Here is a 16,131-nt window from a genome sequence, read left to right as displayed (position 1 = left end):
AAGGGTTATCTAGTCCAACCCCTGCAATGCACTGGCGGGTGTGTGAGTGTGTGCCAGTCATCAAGGGCTATTTTATTTTTTAAATCTTTTCATTTATTTATTTTATTCATTTTTCGATCATTTCAATGCGCTGCAAGAAGGTGAACTTCCAACCCTTTTGAGTTCCATGTATTTCCGCTGCTGTTGCCCCGCATGTCAAAAATCACACCAAATACAACCGGAAACCGGAACTGTTGTTATGGAACGGGTAAGACCGCATCTCTTCGCAGCCGAAGGACAATTGGCCAATTGTGGTCAGATGGCTGTCTCCGCCCACGTTTCCCTCACGCGCCTGGGCGCAACAAACCACTCGCGTTGCTCTACGCATATACTCGAGGACGAAACGTCATCCGAGGGCGACGTCCCTGTATTTCTCCCACGTGGAGGGAGGCAGAGCAGCAGTTTTCGGGGGATCCGGCGAGTAGGCTATGGCGGCGCTTGTTTCTGAAGCGGAGCCGCTGAGTGAGCAGCCCCCTCCCGATACTGACCGAGGTGAGCAGGTCCAGCAGCCCGGGAACGGCGAGGAAGCGGCCGCCTCGGTAGAAGCTGGACCAGGGAAACCGCAGGCAGCTGCCCCGGGAACGAAGAGGAAGGAGGCGCCCGCCATCCCCAGAGGAAAGCCTAAATCGGGGCGGGTATGGAAAGACACCGGCAAGAAGCGGTGAGAGTTTGATCTTCGCCTGTAGGCGGCGGGACGTTTGCGTGTGGTGCAAACTGAAGGTTAACAAGCAAGTCGCGTGCAGTTAATTTTTGCTCTGATTTTGAAACAAATTTGACTCGCAGGTGGTTTGCAGTGCTTAAATAAGCCCCCTCCAATCGTTTCCACAGAATAGTTCGATTGTTCTACACAGTGTCTTTGCCAGTCTGTGGAGAGCATGGCCTGCGAAGTGTGTAGCCCCGTCTGATGAACAGGAACTTAGAAACAAGCTTCACTTGAGTTTTTTGTTATCATCATCTATTTATCAAGCACCTTCTAAACAACCATATCAAGGCGATGCACGCTAAAAATAACTAAAAAGAGTTAAGAGAAAGGAAAAAAAAGTGTATATGTTTAAAGCCAAAGCCTATACATTTGAAGCCTTTGTATGGTTTTACGCTCATGGCAGTGGTTGGTAATGGCTCCGTTTTCTCCTTGCTAGGTTTTCTCTCATGACTCTGGATAAGCCTTTGCGTACCTCCTGGGAACGCAAGATGAAGGAACATCAGGAAAAGAAACTAGTCAAAGATTTTGCACGGCAGTTGGTGGAAGAAAAACGAAAGGAGCGTGAGGTGAGAGAAAATGGTGATATAAAGTGGTCTGTTGAATAGTGGTTCCTAGGTCTGGAAGCAGGCAGGTGGCCTGTTCTGAATAGAGTCGGTCCCCTTCGAAAGAAGAGGTGTGTCACCCAAGGATGTGCCTAGATTCATCTTTGTCGCTGGAGACCCAAGTGTCTTAAGGAGTGCCCGCTCTGACTAGATCGCCAGGTACTGCCATTCCTGGACCTGGGATAGACTTCTCACAGTTATACATGTTCTGATAACCTCTTAGATTACTGCAGTGTGTTGCATGCGGTGCTGCCCTTGACGACAACATGAAAGCTACAGTTAGCATACAAGGCAACTCCCTGGTTATTAAGTGCAGCAGCTGACTGAAGCCATACGTGTACTGAAAGACTTGCACTGTCTTTCAAGATATTACTAATCTGAACTCAAAAGTTTTATTGATATTTTATCTTATAAAATTTAGGACCTAAATACTTAAAAGAGCACCTCCCCACTCCAGTATTGTCCTGCCGACAGGTTAAGATATTTGGATAAGCCCTTCATGTTCAAGGACTATCCATTATGCAATACTAAGTTAGAGGGTCTTCTTTGCTGTGACACATGTCCTCTCTTCTGGGCAGTGTTAGAAACTCAGGTATATAAGCTAATTTTCAGTGCCCTTAAACCTGGGTTACGGTCGCCACAACAGAATATCTACGCACCAATTAACTTTATTATTATTATTCATTTCATTTCTGTACTGGCTTATATTTTAAAATAAACTGCTTTGGGATTTTTCCCCAACACATTAAAACATCAAATAAAATAATCCAGAATAAAACAAATTCAAGCTTCAAGGAAAATATTTCAGATCCTCTAAGTGACATTTTGCTTTCCCCATTATTTGCCTATTTAATATATATAGCTGTCCCATAGCAGAAGTACTCTAGGAAGCCAGTGTGCTGTGGTGAATAGAGTGTTGGACTAGGACCTGGGAGATCAGGGTTCAGATTCCCACTGCTGTGGCTCTAAAATAATACATATAACTGGTTTCACTGTCTTCTCCTTCAGGAGAAAAAACTGCGAAGGGAAGAAAACTTAAGAAGACGACTGGAGAATGAGCGGAAGGCAGAGGTTGTGCAAGTGGTGAGTTTCCCCTTTTAAGTCCTTAGTTTTCTCTTGAAGAAGAAACTTGCCTTCTGTGAGAAGAGGAGCACTGCTGCAATAAACAGATCATTTGTTCTCTCCGTGTTGTGCTTAGCTTGATAGAAATGGCATGTTAGACCATGCTTCCTAGTTGCCGCTAATCGAGGAGGAGTGTTTAGGGGAGGTGTGGGCCTGTTTTCATCTAACAAATATACAAAGTTTATCCAAACCCTCACTTACCCTAGGTTGAGTTTAGCCTAACACACTCGTTTTACGTATAAATCTGCTTAAACTAGGACGCCATTTTTGTTTCCAGTGAGAGTGAGCCAAGAGAGGTGTAGGCTAGAAATTGTCTTTGTGGTGGTTGGATGATGGAGAGGCTGCTTATTTCACCTTACAATTACTATATATCCACCACTTATTGAGCCAAGACAACGCAGGATTTTTTTGCCCAATGTAGTAATGGAGATATAATGTTGTATAGCAAAATGGGTGATACTCTAGCCAGACTAATACCATGTGAATGTGGATGAAAATCTATAATCCTAGTTGCTGATCAATGCAAGAATGGGCTGGAGCCAAAATCTTGCAAGAATAGTATCTAATTCAGGAGTAGCCAATGTGGTGCCCTCCAGATGACTACGGCTCCTGTCCTTGGGGTGCTGAAAGGACTTTGTTTCATAAATGGATCATTTTCCCCATTCTTAAAATCTGTGGATTGCAAGACTGACATGGACAGTTTCTGGGCTCGCAAAGCACTTGCATCATCTTTCGGATGCCCATCTGAATACCTCTAGGTCCCAGGATTGCAAGGCCTTTTCAGGTTGTGTGGCTCATAAATTGTTTCCTTATCATGGTGCCTTTCAGGTCTAGGCAAATGGGCACAGCTTTTCTGGATGTGCAGTTTCATCTCTCAAGAGATGTCGTTGATCTGATGTTTTGCTTAAAACAGTCCTGTTTACAGCAGTTGGCCACCATATTTTGCTTTTCCTGACTGGCACCATTGCAGAGCTGCTTTCCAAAGATTCACTCATCGTTCTCTCATGCATACCAGTTATAATTGATCTATATTAAAAATAGTAATGTTCCGTCATGGTGTTCCATTGCGCTAGAAGCAGCTTAGTCATGCTGGCCACATGACCCGGAAAGCTGTCTGTGGACAAACACCAGCTCCCTCGGCCTGAAAGCAAGATGAGTGCCACAAGCCTTTGACTGGACTTAACTGTCCAGGGGTCCTTTACCTACCTTTTATTAGTAAGAATAATGATGTATTCACAAAATCTTCAGTCTCATGTTGTAAAACAATATTGGACATAATATGGTGCGTGCCAAATGATAGATCAAGATTCTTTTGCAGATCTCTGGATAATTTGAAGGCCGTCTCCAAAGATGCATGACCCCCAATTGTTTAGTGATATCACACATACCTTAAAAAACCCCTCCATCCATCCTAAATTATACTGATGAAATGAAGAGTGTGTATTGGAGGAGGGCAGGTGCATGGGAGAACTGTGAATTCAGTTCTGGTACTCAGGATCAATCTCCTGCACTCGTAATCCTTTCATTCAAAGTGTACTATATCTTTTGCCCTTGGCATTCTTGTTGGTGGATTTCTGGATCCAGTAAAAATCAAAGAATGTATCCCCAAGTCCAAAGTCTTGTCTATCCCTGTTCTGAAGCCTCTGGCGAGGATAGGAGACTTGTTCTTCCTGAGAGTTCTTAAGTCTCATATACAAGAGTGCTGGCAGCACCATTGTCATTACTTTTCTGCTCCTTCCTTCAGATTCGGAATCCAGCAAAACTGAAGCGTGCAAAGAAGAAGCAATTGCGTCGCATTGAGAAGAGGGATACACTGGCATTGCTGCAGAAACGCCAAACGCAGCGCAAAGCAGCCAAGGAATGAGGCCGAGACGGGTCTCCCTCCTACTCTCCGTGAATAGAAAATGGCTTCTTGAGATGCGCTGGCCAGATGCACTGCTGGTTTGCTCCCTGGCTTCTCTTGGCCCTGGAGATCAGATTCTTCCAGAGAAGGCTACCTTGCATCCAGATGCCCCTTAGCTGAAGCCTCCCTTTTGCTTTTCTGTGGTGATGGCGAAGCAGAATCCTCCAGCGTGAAGTGCTTAGACGTCTTTTTAAAAACTAAACGTTCTCCAGGATAGCAGCAGACCCCAGACTTTATGAAATAGGGCAATGCCCTAAAGGGGTTTGTCTGAGGATTCACAACTTCCAGACTGTAGGGTTATATATAAAAGATCATAAATAACCTGGTTGCTCTTGTAAAGGTATTCTTCTGGGTTAGGGATGGAATGGGACATTTGACTGGTTCTGCAGTTATTAAAACCATTGCTTTCTGGATTTATGCACCTGTGTGATATTTTAGCTTTGTGGTGTCAGACGACTTGACTGTCAAGGTTAGCGATGAAAGTCTCCTATCTGTATTTATATGGGGGGGGGGCGCTTGTCTTTCATGGAAGCCCTCAGGCTTCAGAATTTTTTATTAATGGCACAAGTCACCCTAAAAACACGCTTTGTTTTTATTTTATCGCATTGCTATCTTAAACTTTCCTTGAAGGAGATCAAGGCAGCTTATGTGGAACTTTTCTCCTCACAACAGCCATATTAGGCAGAATGGCTGGAAGATGGCCCATTGTCATCAAATGTGCTTCATGGCTAAATGGGTTTCAGCAGAGCAAAGGGTAACCTCAGTCTCCTGGTCTTGTCTAGCTATTGCAGCACACTGGCTCAAATCCAGAAGCTTTTTCTGTAAGCTTCTGAAGTAGGTAGTGATCTTTTTGTTGGGGGGGGGGGGGACACCCAGGTTCTGATTAGCTGGGAACATTTTTAAGCTTCGGCATATTTTTTGGCATACGTTCAACCAGGCTAAGACTCCAATCCAGCAAATCTCCTTATGAGCAGAGAAAGGGATGTGAACAAGAACTGTTGTACAAGCAGTTTTAACTTAGTTGGTCTTTAAGGTGCTACTGGAAGGAATTTTTTTTGTTTTGACTATGGCAGACCAACACGGCTACCTATCTGTAACTGTTGTACAAGCCTCCAGTTTCAGAAAGAGCTTGTTGTATGATTCTGATGTTTTCAGAAAATAAGGGAGGGGAGTGGTTCAGTTTTTGTACACTGTACAGTGGTGCCTCGCAAGACGAAAAGAATCCGTTCCACGATTCTCTTCGTCTAGTGGTTTTTTTGTCTTGCGAAGCAAGCCCATTGACAGCTTAGCGGATTAGCGCTACAGCGGTCTAGCGGCTTTTCGCGATCAGTTGTTAAGCGGCTTATCAGCGGAACAGCTGATAAGCGGCTTAGCGGCTTAGGAAAAGGGGGGGAAAGCGAAAAAAACCCGCGGGGACTCGCAAGATTTTTTCGTCTTGCGAAGCAACCCCATAGGGAAATTCGTTTTGCGAAGCGCCTCCAAAACGGAAAACCCTTTCGTCTAGCGGGTTTTCCGTCTTGCGAGGCTTTCGTCTTGCGGGGCACCACTGTATAACATGATCCTGATCTTGCCTGATGAAAAACTAAGGTTCATTCACCTGGACCAATGTCTCTGTCAATGATTACCCTGTACTTGGTTGCCCAACATGAAAAGTTGCAAATTAATTGCAGAGAGCAAAGTCTCATTTTTTACTGATCTGGGGCTTTGAATATCGACATGAGTTAGGTCTCATGGAGAATTCGTGTGGAGCAGGGTGGAAATGGGCAGCCCCCTCCACTACTGAAAATATTGGGTTCTGAGGGACAAACAGCAGAGGTCCCGCAATGCCCAATTTCCCCTACCTCCTGAAGGGACCTTTTTGCAACAGACCCAGAGTTGTCCAAAGCAGCAGCTCCTGAGCAGAAACTAGAGCAAAAATCATTTACAGCCCTTTGTAGGGGGAAACAGCTTTATCTTCATCAAGTGTGAAATATCACAACATAAGCACACCTAAACGTAGCATGGAGTGCTCTTGTTTGAAGGCTCCAGCCAGCCATGACCCTTCCCAAGATTCTTCATTCCCTTCCCCCCTCCCTGGTTTTCATTTTTTGGAGGGGGGTGTTCCTCCCCCCATAGATAACCCCCCCCCCCAAAAAGTTTAACTTCTGTGAACCTTGGGATTCTCTTTGTTTCCCAGAAGCCCTATAAAGCCCTCTGCTGAGAATAATAGTAACAAAAAATATGTCACTTTTCTCACAGAGTGACGACCCAAAGCAACTTACATTATTAAAACCAATTAAGAACATCTGATAAAAATATAAAAACACAGCTACACAAATAAAAATGAGGATTTACAGATCCCATCCCCACTCAAAAAGGCCACAATGTCTCACTTCAAACTAAGGTCCAAAAACCCGTGAAAAGAGAAAGTCTTTGTCTGATGCTTTAAAACAGTTAAAGACAGCGTCAAACATCCCTCCTAGAGTTTGCTATTAGAGGGAATGATTTCCTCATCCAATACACCTTATAGTTGGCTAAAATATTATTTCTATTCAGAATGAACCATCTTACCAAAGAACAATATTGGAGAGGGACAGAGTTAATGTTACATGTGAGCTATGTATGTGAGTTATCTACAGTTACAGGGGGAGAAGGCTCTGTGGTAGAGAATACACAACATCTTCACTCTCTGACACAGCCTGTTAAAAAGCTCCAGAAAAACAATTTCATCAAAAGCCATTTATAGATCACCAAAATGACCCTGACCACTTTGAATTAAGTTCACACTGGCAAATGGGATTCAGTCACCCAGTTTGGATAAATTCCTTTGTAGCTCATTTGCAATTCCTTTTTGTTTTATACACCCTGAAAAATCTGGTCTCTTCAACAAACTTGGCTACCTACCTCACAGCTCCCCTGTAGCTCTATCATTTGCAAAATTAGAGGTCTGACTTTAACAGCAAATGGGATGCACAGAGTAGAAGTGCCCACCTTTTGCTTCTAGAATTGGACCTCCACCCCTTCTTTCTTGGGTGAGTGTGTTTACCACATGTGACACTGGGAGTTGCAAATCAAATTGCACGTTTGTATCTAAACTGCATACACAATTTCTTAGCCAGCAAGGTAAGCTTTCTAAATCAGGGTCAATAATGTTTAGAACAATCACATACCACCTCTCTACTAATGTTAGCTGTATTTTATTTATTTAATCAATTTCTATGCTGTCTCCCTGAGCTAGTTGACCTTTCAAGGCAGCTTATAGAATGGGGGTTTAAACATAGATAAACTTTATTTGCATTAGCCAACGGCCATAACAACATAAAACAAGCAATATATACAAATAAAATATATATAAATGAAAAAAGACAGCAATGGCTAAAAAGGGCAATCAAATGGCCAAGATAGTTCAGATAGTGGCCCTTAATCTCATTGCACCCTCGATAAAGGAAGGATGGGGGTTAAATACTTTAAAATGCCATCTAGCTAACTGATAAATACAACAAACATGACAAAGTGAAGCTACCAATTTAAAAAGCACCGGCAGTTCACACAGAATCATTTCTCACACTGGCATGTACAAGGTGGGTCTTTTAAAAGAGGCCCCTGGAACATGTGTACTCTGTATCCACGGGGGGCCTCTTTCAAAGGACTCACCCTGTACATTTGTTTAGAGTTCTCTCAAAGGCCAGGGGAAGGACTGAAACAATCGGATGAGATGCAGAATCACTGCAGAGTAGGAAGGGACCTCCAGGGTCATCTAGTCCAACGCCTTGCAATGCAGGGATGTCATCTAAAGCATACCATGACAGAAACAGCAATCTGGAAAACTAAAGGAAATAACTTTACATATGTTTGAGCCAAAGGCCATGAAAGCTGGAAATGTGGGGAGGACGGCTCATCTGGCGGTCAGGAGGGGCAGCTACCTCGCCACCCACCCCCAATGCCCTGAATCCTCTCCTTGAGTAACACCAGGCAGCGCGGGTGTGGGGTGAGGTTTCACTTCTCGCACCGACTTGCCTCGCCTTATCTGTCCTCCTTTTGCTCCAGAGGGAGCCGCGCCAAGTCACGTGGCGCAGGACAGAGCAACTCCCCGCTTGGCGCCCTTCCACAGGATCGTGCCCTGCCCGGGGAGGCACTACCCTGGCGAGGATCCGACAAGGTACTGGGCACCTGCGGAAGCAGCGAGAGAGAGGAGCTGGCGGCTGCAACTCCTCCGGGTCCTGAGCCATTCAAGTCGCGGTGAGTGCAGAACCCACCGTCGCCTGGGCGCGCGGGGAAAGGCGGGGAGGATTTGCAGGCGCCTGGAGGGGAAGGAAGATCCGCTCGCCGCGCTCCCCCAAACCTCTGGCGGGCGGAGCGGGAAGCGGCGACCTCCCAGCCGGGGTTGTTGTGCAGCTCCCATCAGCCGCAGCCAGCACGGCCTCAGCGGCAGCGGGAAGCGAAAGCCCTGCTTCCAAGTGCAGCTTCGATTGCAAGCGTGCGCAGGCAGGCGGGCTTCTTGCAGCGCGCGAGTGAGCAAACCGTTCAGTGCATGGAGGAGTTTCAGCTCCAAGGAGGAAAAGGACTTCGTTAAAAGCCTGTGTCAGCTGAGTTTTACTCAAAGTAGATGCACTGAAATTAATCAAGCTAACTTAGTCACGTCAATTAATTTCAGTGGGCCTGCTCTGTGTAAAACAGAACTTTCCAAACTTTTCATGTTAGCTACACACTTTTTAGACATGCATCGTTTTGCAGCACAGTAATTCAGTTTTACTGGCAATCCACTGGGCTGCCTGCACCCTTTACCAGTCTCAGGAGGAGCGTGGGGAGTATTTGAACGACACACCCGCACACTGTAGCCAACAACACACTCATGTGTTGCAACACACAGTTTGGAAAGCTCTGTTGTAAAACTTGGTCGACTACCAACCTTGAACTAGGACAAAGTGGAGTCTTAATTTTCTCCTCAGCCATAAAGCTCACTGAATTATCTTCAGCCAGTTGCTAAGCTCATCCCAATCTACCTCACAAAGTTCAGAGGATAAAAGTGTGTGTGTAAAAGAGGAAAGGCAGGATATAAAGGCGAGATCTTCAATCAGAGGTTAAGGGCAAGAATTGCCCTAGGGCAGGGGTCAGCAACCCGCGGCCCCGGAGCCGCATGTGGCTCTTTTACACCTTTGCCGCAGCTCCGGGGCGGATACTAGCGAGGGGAGGAGACGCATTGCGTGCCCCGACACTCCCCACTGTTTTAAATGTCGCAATGGTTTTGCGGCTCCCAGTTTTTTTCCCTTCGGTCCAAGTGGCTCTTTTTGTCTTAAAGGTTGCAGACCCCTGCCCTAGGGGAAGTAGGGAAGCTGAGCACCTCCTCCATTCGTTCTTACAGTTCCCAAACTTACTGGAAATGTCACTGATTCACTTTCCTCAGGTTGCTGCCATGGCCTGCCTCACTGTCACCCCAAAAAGCTCACTAGCCGACTCACCCGTGTGGATTCGCGCCTCTGGCCTGGACCCTTCCCAGCTGGTAACCCTGCATGCATTGCTTACAGATGACATGGGAGAGAAGTTTCAATCCAGAGCCCACTTCCGGGCAAATCTGTCTGGGGAGGTGGACGTGAAGCAGGCGGCTGCTCTAGGCGGGGACTATGTAGGTGTTTGGCCCATGGGCCTCTTCTCCTCCCTGAAGCCAGAGAAAAAGTTCCGCAGGCTGATGAAACGCAACGTGACAGGCAGCCCTTTCCGCGTCCAGGTCAGCCTCTTTGGCTCTGTGGTATTAGTTCCTTCACCCAACAATGTACCACTGGCCACTTGCACTGTGGAGAGATGGTACGCAGCCCATGGAGTGGAACGTGTCCAGGTCAGAGAAGGCAAAGTTCGGGGCGCCCTTTTCTTGCCACCAGGTAAGAAATCTGATTTGTGCTTTCTCTCCCCTCCTGGGTGATTAACTACAATGAGGAATGGCCTAGCGCAGTGCCAGCCCACCCCTGTTTCGCAACTTGTGGTGAAATGGAAATGGGCTACCCTCGCTGCTGCATCCCACCCCACTTCCGCTGTTGTCAGAGCATCTTCTCAGGGGCAGAGAAGATGAACGGCAATACCACATGCCATAATGCCTCCCTCTCACTAGCCACAGGGGGGCATTCCACCAGCAGTGGGGCAGGCAGGGTGAGGCAGATGCTTCACACCACCCCATCAGTGGGCCTGCTGTGGCCTAGTGGGCTCAGTAGATGGTCTGCGAGCACTTAATGCATAGATGAACCTATGTGGGCTGGGGCTTCATCAGTACCTGGATGAGAGAGTCCTATAATACATTCTGGGTTATAAGAATAAAGAGAAGTGCCCCCTCTCCTTTACCTCTTCACTGCATTTTCCTTCTTCCCACATGTCTGTAGGCAACTTTTCCATTTGTTTCTGAACCTTCCCTACAATTGTGCAGTCCTTCTCTTCCCTCATTGTGGGACACACATTGCTCACATGCCCAGGTTGCTTTTATTGTCCTCTCCAAGGTCACCCCCTTCCTCCACCCCACCCTGCATGGTCTCAGAGAGGTTCTTATTCCAGACAATTACAAATACCTTCACTCATAGTTGCTCTCCCTTTCTTGGACTCTCTGCAGGGCCTGGGCCATTTCCAGGGGTGATTGACCTATTTGGTGGGTCTGGAGGTCTCATTGAGTTTCGAGCCGTCCTGCTGGCCAATAAAGGCTTTGCTGTTCTAGCTCTGGCTTTCTTTGGCTATGATGACCTCCCACAGAGCCTGGAAGAAGTGGACCTGGAATATTTTGAGGAAGCATCCATACTACTCTTAAAACATCCCAAGGTGTGTCTGAGAGGGTATATTTTCTTCTATCTCATTGCAAGGGCACTCTGTAGTGGGACAACAGAGATTAAAATAGATCAGGAGTGAGGAACGTTTTTGGCCTGGCAGGCCAACTTTGACGGGCGAGCCACCTCTCAATCATCTGACATCATAATGATGTTAAGTGACTTGTAGGTGTGTGGTCCCACCCACCTGTCAAAACTGACCCAGAGGGTGCAGGAGAAGCCTGGGTCCCCACAAGGAATGCACTGTCAAAGTGGCACCAAACAGGATTCTGTAATATATAGTGATATGCACTTGATCAGACAAAGCTAGACTAACACAGGCATCGCTAGGTAGTTCCCAGGTTTTGTACAGTACAGTAGGATCTCCCAAGCATCATTTTGTCTTTGTATGGAATTGATCTGGCTAAAAACGGACACGCATAAGACAGTGCGCGCACACACACACATTTTGTGGGGAGCAGAAGCTGACTGTGTATGGCAGAGGTGGGACACCTGTGGTCCTCCAGCTTGTTACCAGACTCGGTCTCCCATCAGCCCCAGCCAGCGCAGCCAGTGATCAGGTAGGAGGACATGAGCTGGAGCTCAGGTTAGATTGAAGGGGTAATTCCTCGCTAATTCCCCAGCCCTGCTGAAGAGGAAGCAATACATACAAGGGGAAGGAGCTGCAGAGAGGAAGCTGCTCATTAGCCTGGCAGGAGATCTCTGCTGAGCAGAACTCAGTTGTGTATAAACCGTTTAGAAAGAGCTTGGCTGTAAGGAAGGGCACCACTAGATAATATTCCACTATATTCAATGCTGTGTGAAAGGGCCCCAGTGCGGAAGGAGCCAGTTAGAAAGGGTTACATGCAGTCTGATGTACGATCCAGCATTCAGCCATCTCAGTCTACTAACTCACCCTGCACCATGTGTAGAATCACTCTTCCTTCTGAACAAACCTGTTTATAGCCTTCCTTCTTACAAAACTCTACTTGCATCTGCCTCTCATGCCGTTGATGAAATAGCTATGTGTGGTTCCCTCCCCCCGCCAGGTCAGAGGCCCAGGCCTTGGAGTCGTTGGGCTGTCCAAAGGATCGGAAATCGCACTGGCCATGATTACCTTCTTAGACCAGATTGTGGCTGCTGTGTGCATCAATGGTGCCACAGGTATGAGAGGCGCCTCACTTCGCTTTCGTGACGTCTATATCCCTGCCATCCCTTATGCTGTTGAGAAGGTTCTCATCACCGAAATGGGGACAATGTCCTCTTACCACGTCATGGAAGATCCTTTGGATGAAAGACATCACTCCTCTGCCATCCCTCTAGAGAAGGCCCAAGGGCCCGTGCTCTTTGTGGTGTCAGAAAGCGACCAAAGCCTAAATAGCAAGTTATTTGCTGAGGCGGCCATAGCCAGAGCAAAGCAGCATGGGAAAAGGAACTGTGCTTTGCTATCGTATCCGGGGGCTGGGCACCTCCTAGAACCCCCCGGTTCCCCGCTTTGCTACTGCTCTTCTTTCCGGAGTACCCTCTTGCCTAACCAATGGGGAGGTGAAGTGGAACTGCACGCCAAAGCCCAAGAGCACTCCTGGAAGGAGATCCAGAAGTTCCTCGAGCTTCATCTTGGCCCGGTTGGAAAGAGCAATTTCTAATAGCGGAAGGAAGGAAAGCCAGCTCAGGTGACGTATTCTAGTTCTCCAGAACCAATGAATCATCCCACACATGGAAGACCGTCGGAGTGAGAATATCCCTGTGACATGGTATTTCGAGAGCACTCATCAGAAAGACAATTGCGTGGTCAGAAGCCTGTGACAGTGTTAGGTCTCTGCGAACTGCATCCAGTCCTTCTGCCTGTCTCATGCTTCTTTGTGGGGGGGTGATTGGGGCCCCTTTGCTACACTTGCTCATCTGTCAAATGGGGACAATAATCCCCCCCCCCCCCGTTCTGTCTGATCTTAAGCACTTGGGTGAAAGGGACATTTCAAGCTCTGCAAAGCTAACACATTAGAAATAAAATAAACTACAAAACACAAAGGGTGATTGACAAGATCAAGGTGACAGGAAAAGGCACCAGATTCAAAAAAACACTCACTTTTGACTACAAAGGAACTATGGGTACAGCACTTAACACTGCGCTCCCAAATCTTCCTTCACATCCCTGTCTTGAATTCAAGCTGGGCTACAAAGGGTGGGGGGAATCATTTTTCTTCTGCAAGCGTAGTTTCAAGCCAAGCTACCTCTGCAAAGAAATGAAGAAGAACTGTGAGCGCACTCCAGACTATTTCGTTTGAAGTTTTGTCAGGTGATTGGCAGGTGGGCAATCTGTCCAAGTAGCCCACGAGAGTGGGCTGCCACTCCCCAAACTTCTGAGGGCAGTGAAACTACCCAAAGGGCCCCCTCTGCTGCTCGTAACACCCAAGATGGTCCATGGGGAATATATGAAGCCATGCAAAGCAATCCTAACTATAAGAAGCTGGCTGAATTGGACAGCTAAGTAGATCATGGGTTTGGATTGGTCCCTAGGCCTGTATGTCGGCACACTAGCTACAACTAAGGTGTTAGTGACAGAAAAACCATTTGTCATGCTTCCCATTGTGGCAGCCTCCTCAAAATTGTGCTGTATACAAAGAAACCAGCAAAGCTGAGGTTTCTCTTTCTGTCTGAAGTATGTCTCTGCATTTGCATACATACTTCTGTTTTTGTAGAATGTGAACATCTGGATTTGGATCACAGATCATGCACTGAGTTATATGACAGCCCCTGATGACACCTCTTAAAATTAAAAGAATTACAGTGTTTTTCTTAAACCACAGAAATTACATAAATAATAATTACAAGTATTGGGAAATCATTTCGAATGAATTGGAAAAAAATGTTTAAAATTGCTTTCCCCAAAAAACAGAGTCCTCTCTGTTAGGGATAATTCAGACTGAAATTCCCAGGTGTCAGAAAAGGTTATTTATGTGTGCAACAACTGTGGCCCATGTTTTGCTAGCCCCCAAATGGAAAACAAGCGAGGTCCCAACCAAAGAAGAATGGCAACTGAAGTTAACAGAATATGCACAACTTGCAGACTTTACATACAGAATAAGAGAACAAGAAGAACATATGTTTAAAGAATATTGGAAAATGTTTATTGAATATGTGGAAAATAATTGTGTACGGCTGAAAACGCTGGCACCATTAAGGTAAAGTCAGCAGTGTAAATAAGTTTTGATGGATGTAATAATGGAAAACCGACTGGTAGTTTTTGTAAAATATGCAGGGATATAAGATGTGCAAAATGAACTATGTAAAGAGCAGGAGGGAAGTCATTCATATCTTAAGTATGTATACCCTTCTATCATGTGGGGTGGCCCCATGGAAAAGCAGCTCTCACTTGGCTGTGTCCGAAGGGGATATAAGGTTGCCACACGGGTTCCTGTAGGTGCCAGCGTGCTCACTAGTGCCCACCAGTTGCAATTACATAATGCCTCAGCAATGGTACCAAATAGTATGGGAAACAGCCCTACTAGAAAAATTAACCAACAAACTGAAACTGACACGGGGACAAATAGAAGGAGACACCTTCACCCCGGTATAGCTCCCCTTTATCACATACACAGCCCAACAAGACAACGACAAAAATCCACCAACAGCATACAAATCAATATGGCTAACCTGATCCAAAACACCCACCTACCCCACTCACATGAAAACAAAAACCACCACAGCCAACCACAAATGAACAACCACACCCTAGGCCAACCCCAACCTCTCTCACCACCAAAGGAACACAAGTGAACAGCAAAGAACCGGCACAAGCAATGCTGACACCAAACCCTACATATAGTAAGTAAAATAGAAACATCACCACCTGACCGCCGGGAAGTTCAGAACAGGTCAGGTTCAAAGAGCTTCCCTCCCCCCCCCCCCCTCTCTCTCTCTCTCTCTGCAAGCACGGTAGTGGCTGATGTAGGTACCTTTCCACTCTCCTCACCATTGATGGGAAGTGGTGGTTTGCTTGCATTTTTGTAACTGGTGCCCATAGCACTTTCTCTAAATTCCAATTGTGCCCACTGGTTCAGAAAGACCTCTGCTGGTTCACCTCTGCTGAATAAAAAAAAGTATCTACCAAGGCTCTGGCAAATTCTCTTCCCAATTAAGCACTACCTGTTTCAGTCAACCCACCCAAAAACTATTTCCAGTTCAGCCTTGCTCAGTAGAACCATTTCTGACCATTTTTAGGAGCTTAGCAATACCAGAAAAGCCTGATAATTTTCAGAAGCCAGAACAAATCTGTGGCTACTTGTTGCACGCAAGGAGGAGGGACAAACGGCCAAGGCAGTAGCGAAAAAGACTTGGCAAAGAGTAGCTATTGTCCGCATGTGTTGGCACTGTACAATGAACTGCCGCTATTTATGTGCAAATATCTGCTGCAGGCTACCAAGACTAGACTGTTAATTACATGGAACCTTCAAGTGAACTAAAGTAGCTAAAGGAAGAACAAGGATAAACAAACTCCATGAAACCCTCCTCTAGTGAGTGGCAAAGAGCAACACCCCATTTTTTAACAATCCACCTTTGGTGATCCTATTCATATTCATAACAACATGCAGCCTCCCTAAGTCCGAAGTCACAAGCGTATACATTTTGTGTGCACAGTCAAATGCGTTGACTGTACATGTGCCAATTTTGCCATGTGCAGCTACAAAATATTCCCAGTGTGGGTGATTAGCATGCCAGCGATGAACAAGCTTGCAAGGGAATTTGATTCTGATGGAACAGTGATGAATTATGCTTCAGTCTTAATAAGATGCAGGGTTCCTTCTCCGAAGGCATACCATTTTCAGATTTAATTCAGTTTGCAGAGATTGCACGGTCTTTTCAAAGACGTACAAACAAATGGCTTCCCCCAGGGATGACTAGAATCTTAGGCAAGCATTAGCAACTGGAAAAAGTAAAGATGGAATGCAGAGCAGTGCTGCTGAAGAGTGTCAGTGAATTATGGGATATAGGAAAGACGATACT

The 16,131-nt window shown here is 46.2% G+C and overlaps 2 protein-coding genes across 3 annotated transcripts; both read left to right on the top strand.

Annotated features, from left to right (window-relative positions):
• The first annotated feature begins 391 nt into the window (after positions 1-391).
• On the top strand, positions 392-4,782 carry CCDC86 (coiled-coil domain containing 86). The gene is made up of 4 exons (XM_028737597.2): positions 392-700; positions 1,179-1,308; positions 2,353-2,427; positions 4,211-4,782. The coding sequence occupies exons 1-4, from the start codon at positions 468-470 to the stop codon at positions 4,328-4,330; spliced, it is 558 nt and encodes a 185-aa protein (XP_028593430.2). The 5' UTR covers positions 392-467; the 3' UTR covers positions 4,331-4,782.
• Positions 4,783-8,304: 3,522 nt separating this feature from the next.
• LOC114600844 (acyl-coenzyme A amino acid N-acyltransferase 1) lies at positions 8,305-14,421 on the top strand. 2 transcript variants are annotated; one of them, XM_028737588.2, is made up of 4 exons: positions 8,305-8,587; positions 9,753-10,224; positions 10,941-11,143; positions 12,177-14,421. In XM_028737588.2, the coding sequence occupies exons 2-4, from the start codon at positions 9,762-9,764 to the stop codon at positions 12,771-12,773; spliced, it is 1,263 nt and encodes a 420-aa protein (XP_028593421.2). In that variant the 5' UTR covers positions 8,305-8,587; positions 9,753-9,761; the 3' UTR covers positions 12,774-14,421. The 2 variants fall into 2 exon arrangements, with proteins under 2 accessions (XP_028593421.2, XP_077788834.1); XM_077932708.1 differs by having other exon boundaries at positions 8,307-8,587; positions 9,874-10,224.
• Positions 14,422-16,131: the final 1,710 nt, after the last annotated feature.

This window comes from Podarcis muralis, chromosome 1 (assembly GCF_964188315.1).
Source record: "Podarcis muralis chromosome 1, rPodMur119.hap1.1, whole genome shotgun sequence".
Lineage (NCBI taxonomy): Eukaryota > Metazoa > Chordata > Lepidosauria > Squamata > Lacertidae > Podarcis > Podarcis muralis.
Note: the sequence above shows the minus strand (reverse complement) of the source record. Positions and strands in the feature narration are given on the sequence as shown.

What these genes read in the sequence shown, in the direction of transcription:
- LOC114600844 (XM_028737588.2), top strand. Translation starts at nt 9,762, where the DNA reads ATGGCCTGCCTCACTGTCACCCCAAAAAGCTCACTAGCCGACTCACCC. An exon ending in CGCCCTTTTCTTGCCACCAG is followed by an intron (nt 10,225 to 10,940) that starts GTAAGAAATCTG and finishes GACTCTCTGCAG; the next exon opens with GGCCTGGGCCATTTCCAGGG. An exon ending in TACTCTTAAAACATCCCAAG is followed by an intron (nt 11,144 to 12,176) that starts GTGTGTCTGAGA and finishes TCCCCCCGCCAG; the next exon opens with GTCAGAGGCCCAGGCCTTGG.
- CCDC86 (XM_028737597.2), top strand. Translation starts at nt 468, where the DNA reads ATGGCGGCGCTTGTTTCTGAAGCGGAGCCGCTGAGTGAGCAGCCCCCT. An exon ending in AAAAACGAAAGGAGCGTGAG is followed by an intron (nt 1,309 to 2,352) that starts GTGAGAGAAAAT and finishes CTTCTCCTTCAG; the next exon opens with GAGAAAAAACTGCGAAGGGA. An exon ending in AGGCAGAGGTTGTGCAAGTG is followed by an intron (nt 2,428 to 4,210) that starts GTGAGTTTCCCC and finishes TCCTTCCTTCAG; the next exon opens with ATTCGGAATCCAGCAAAACT.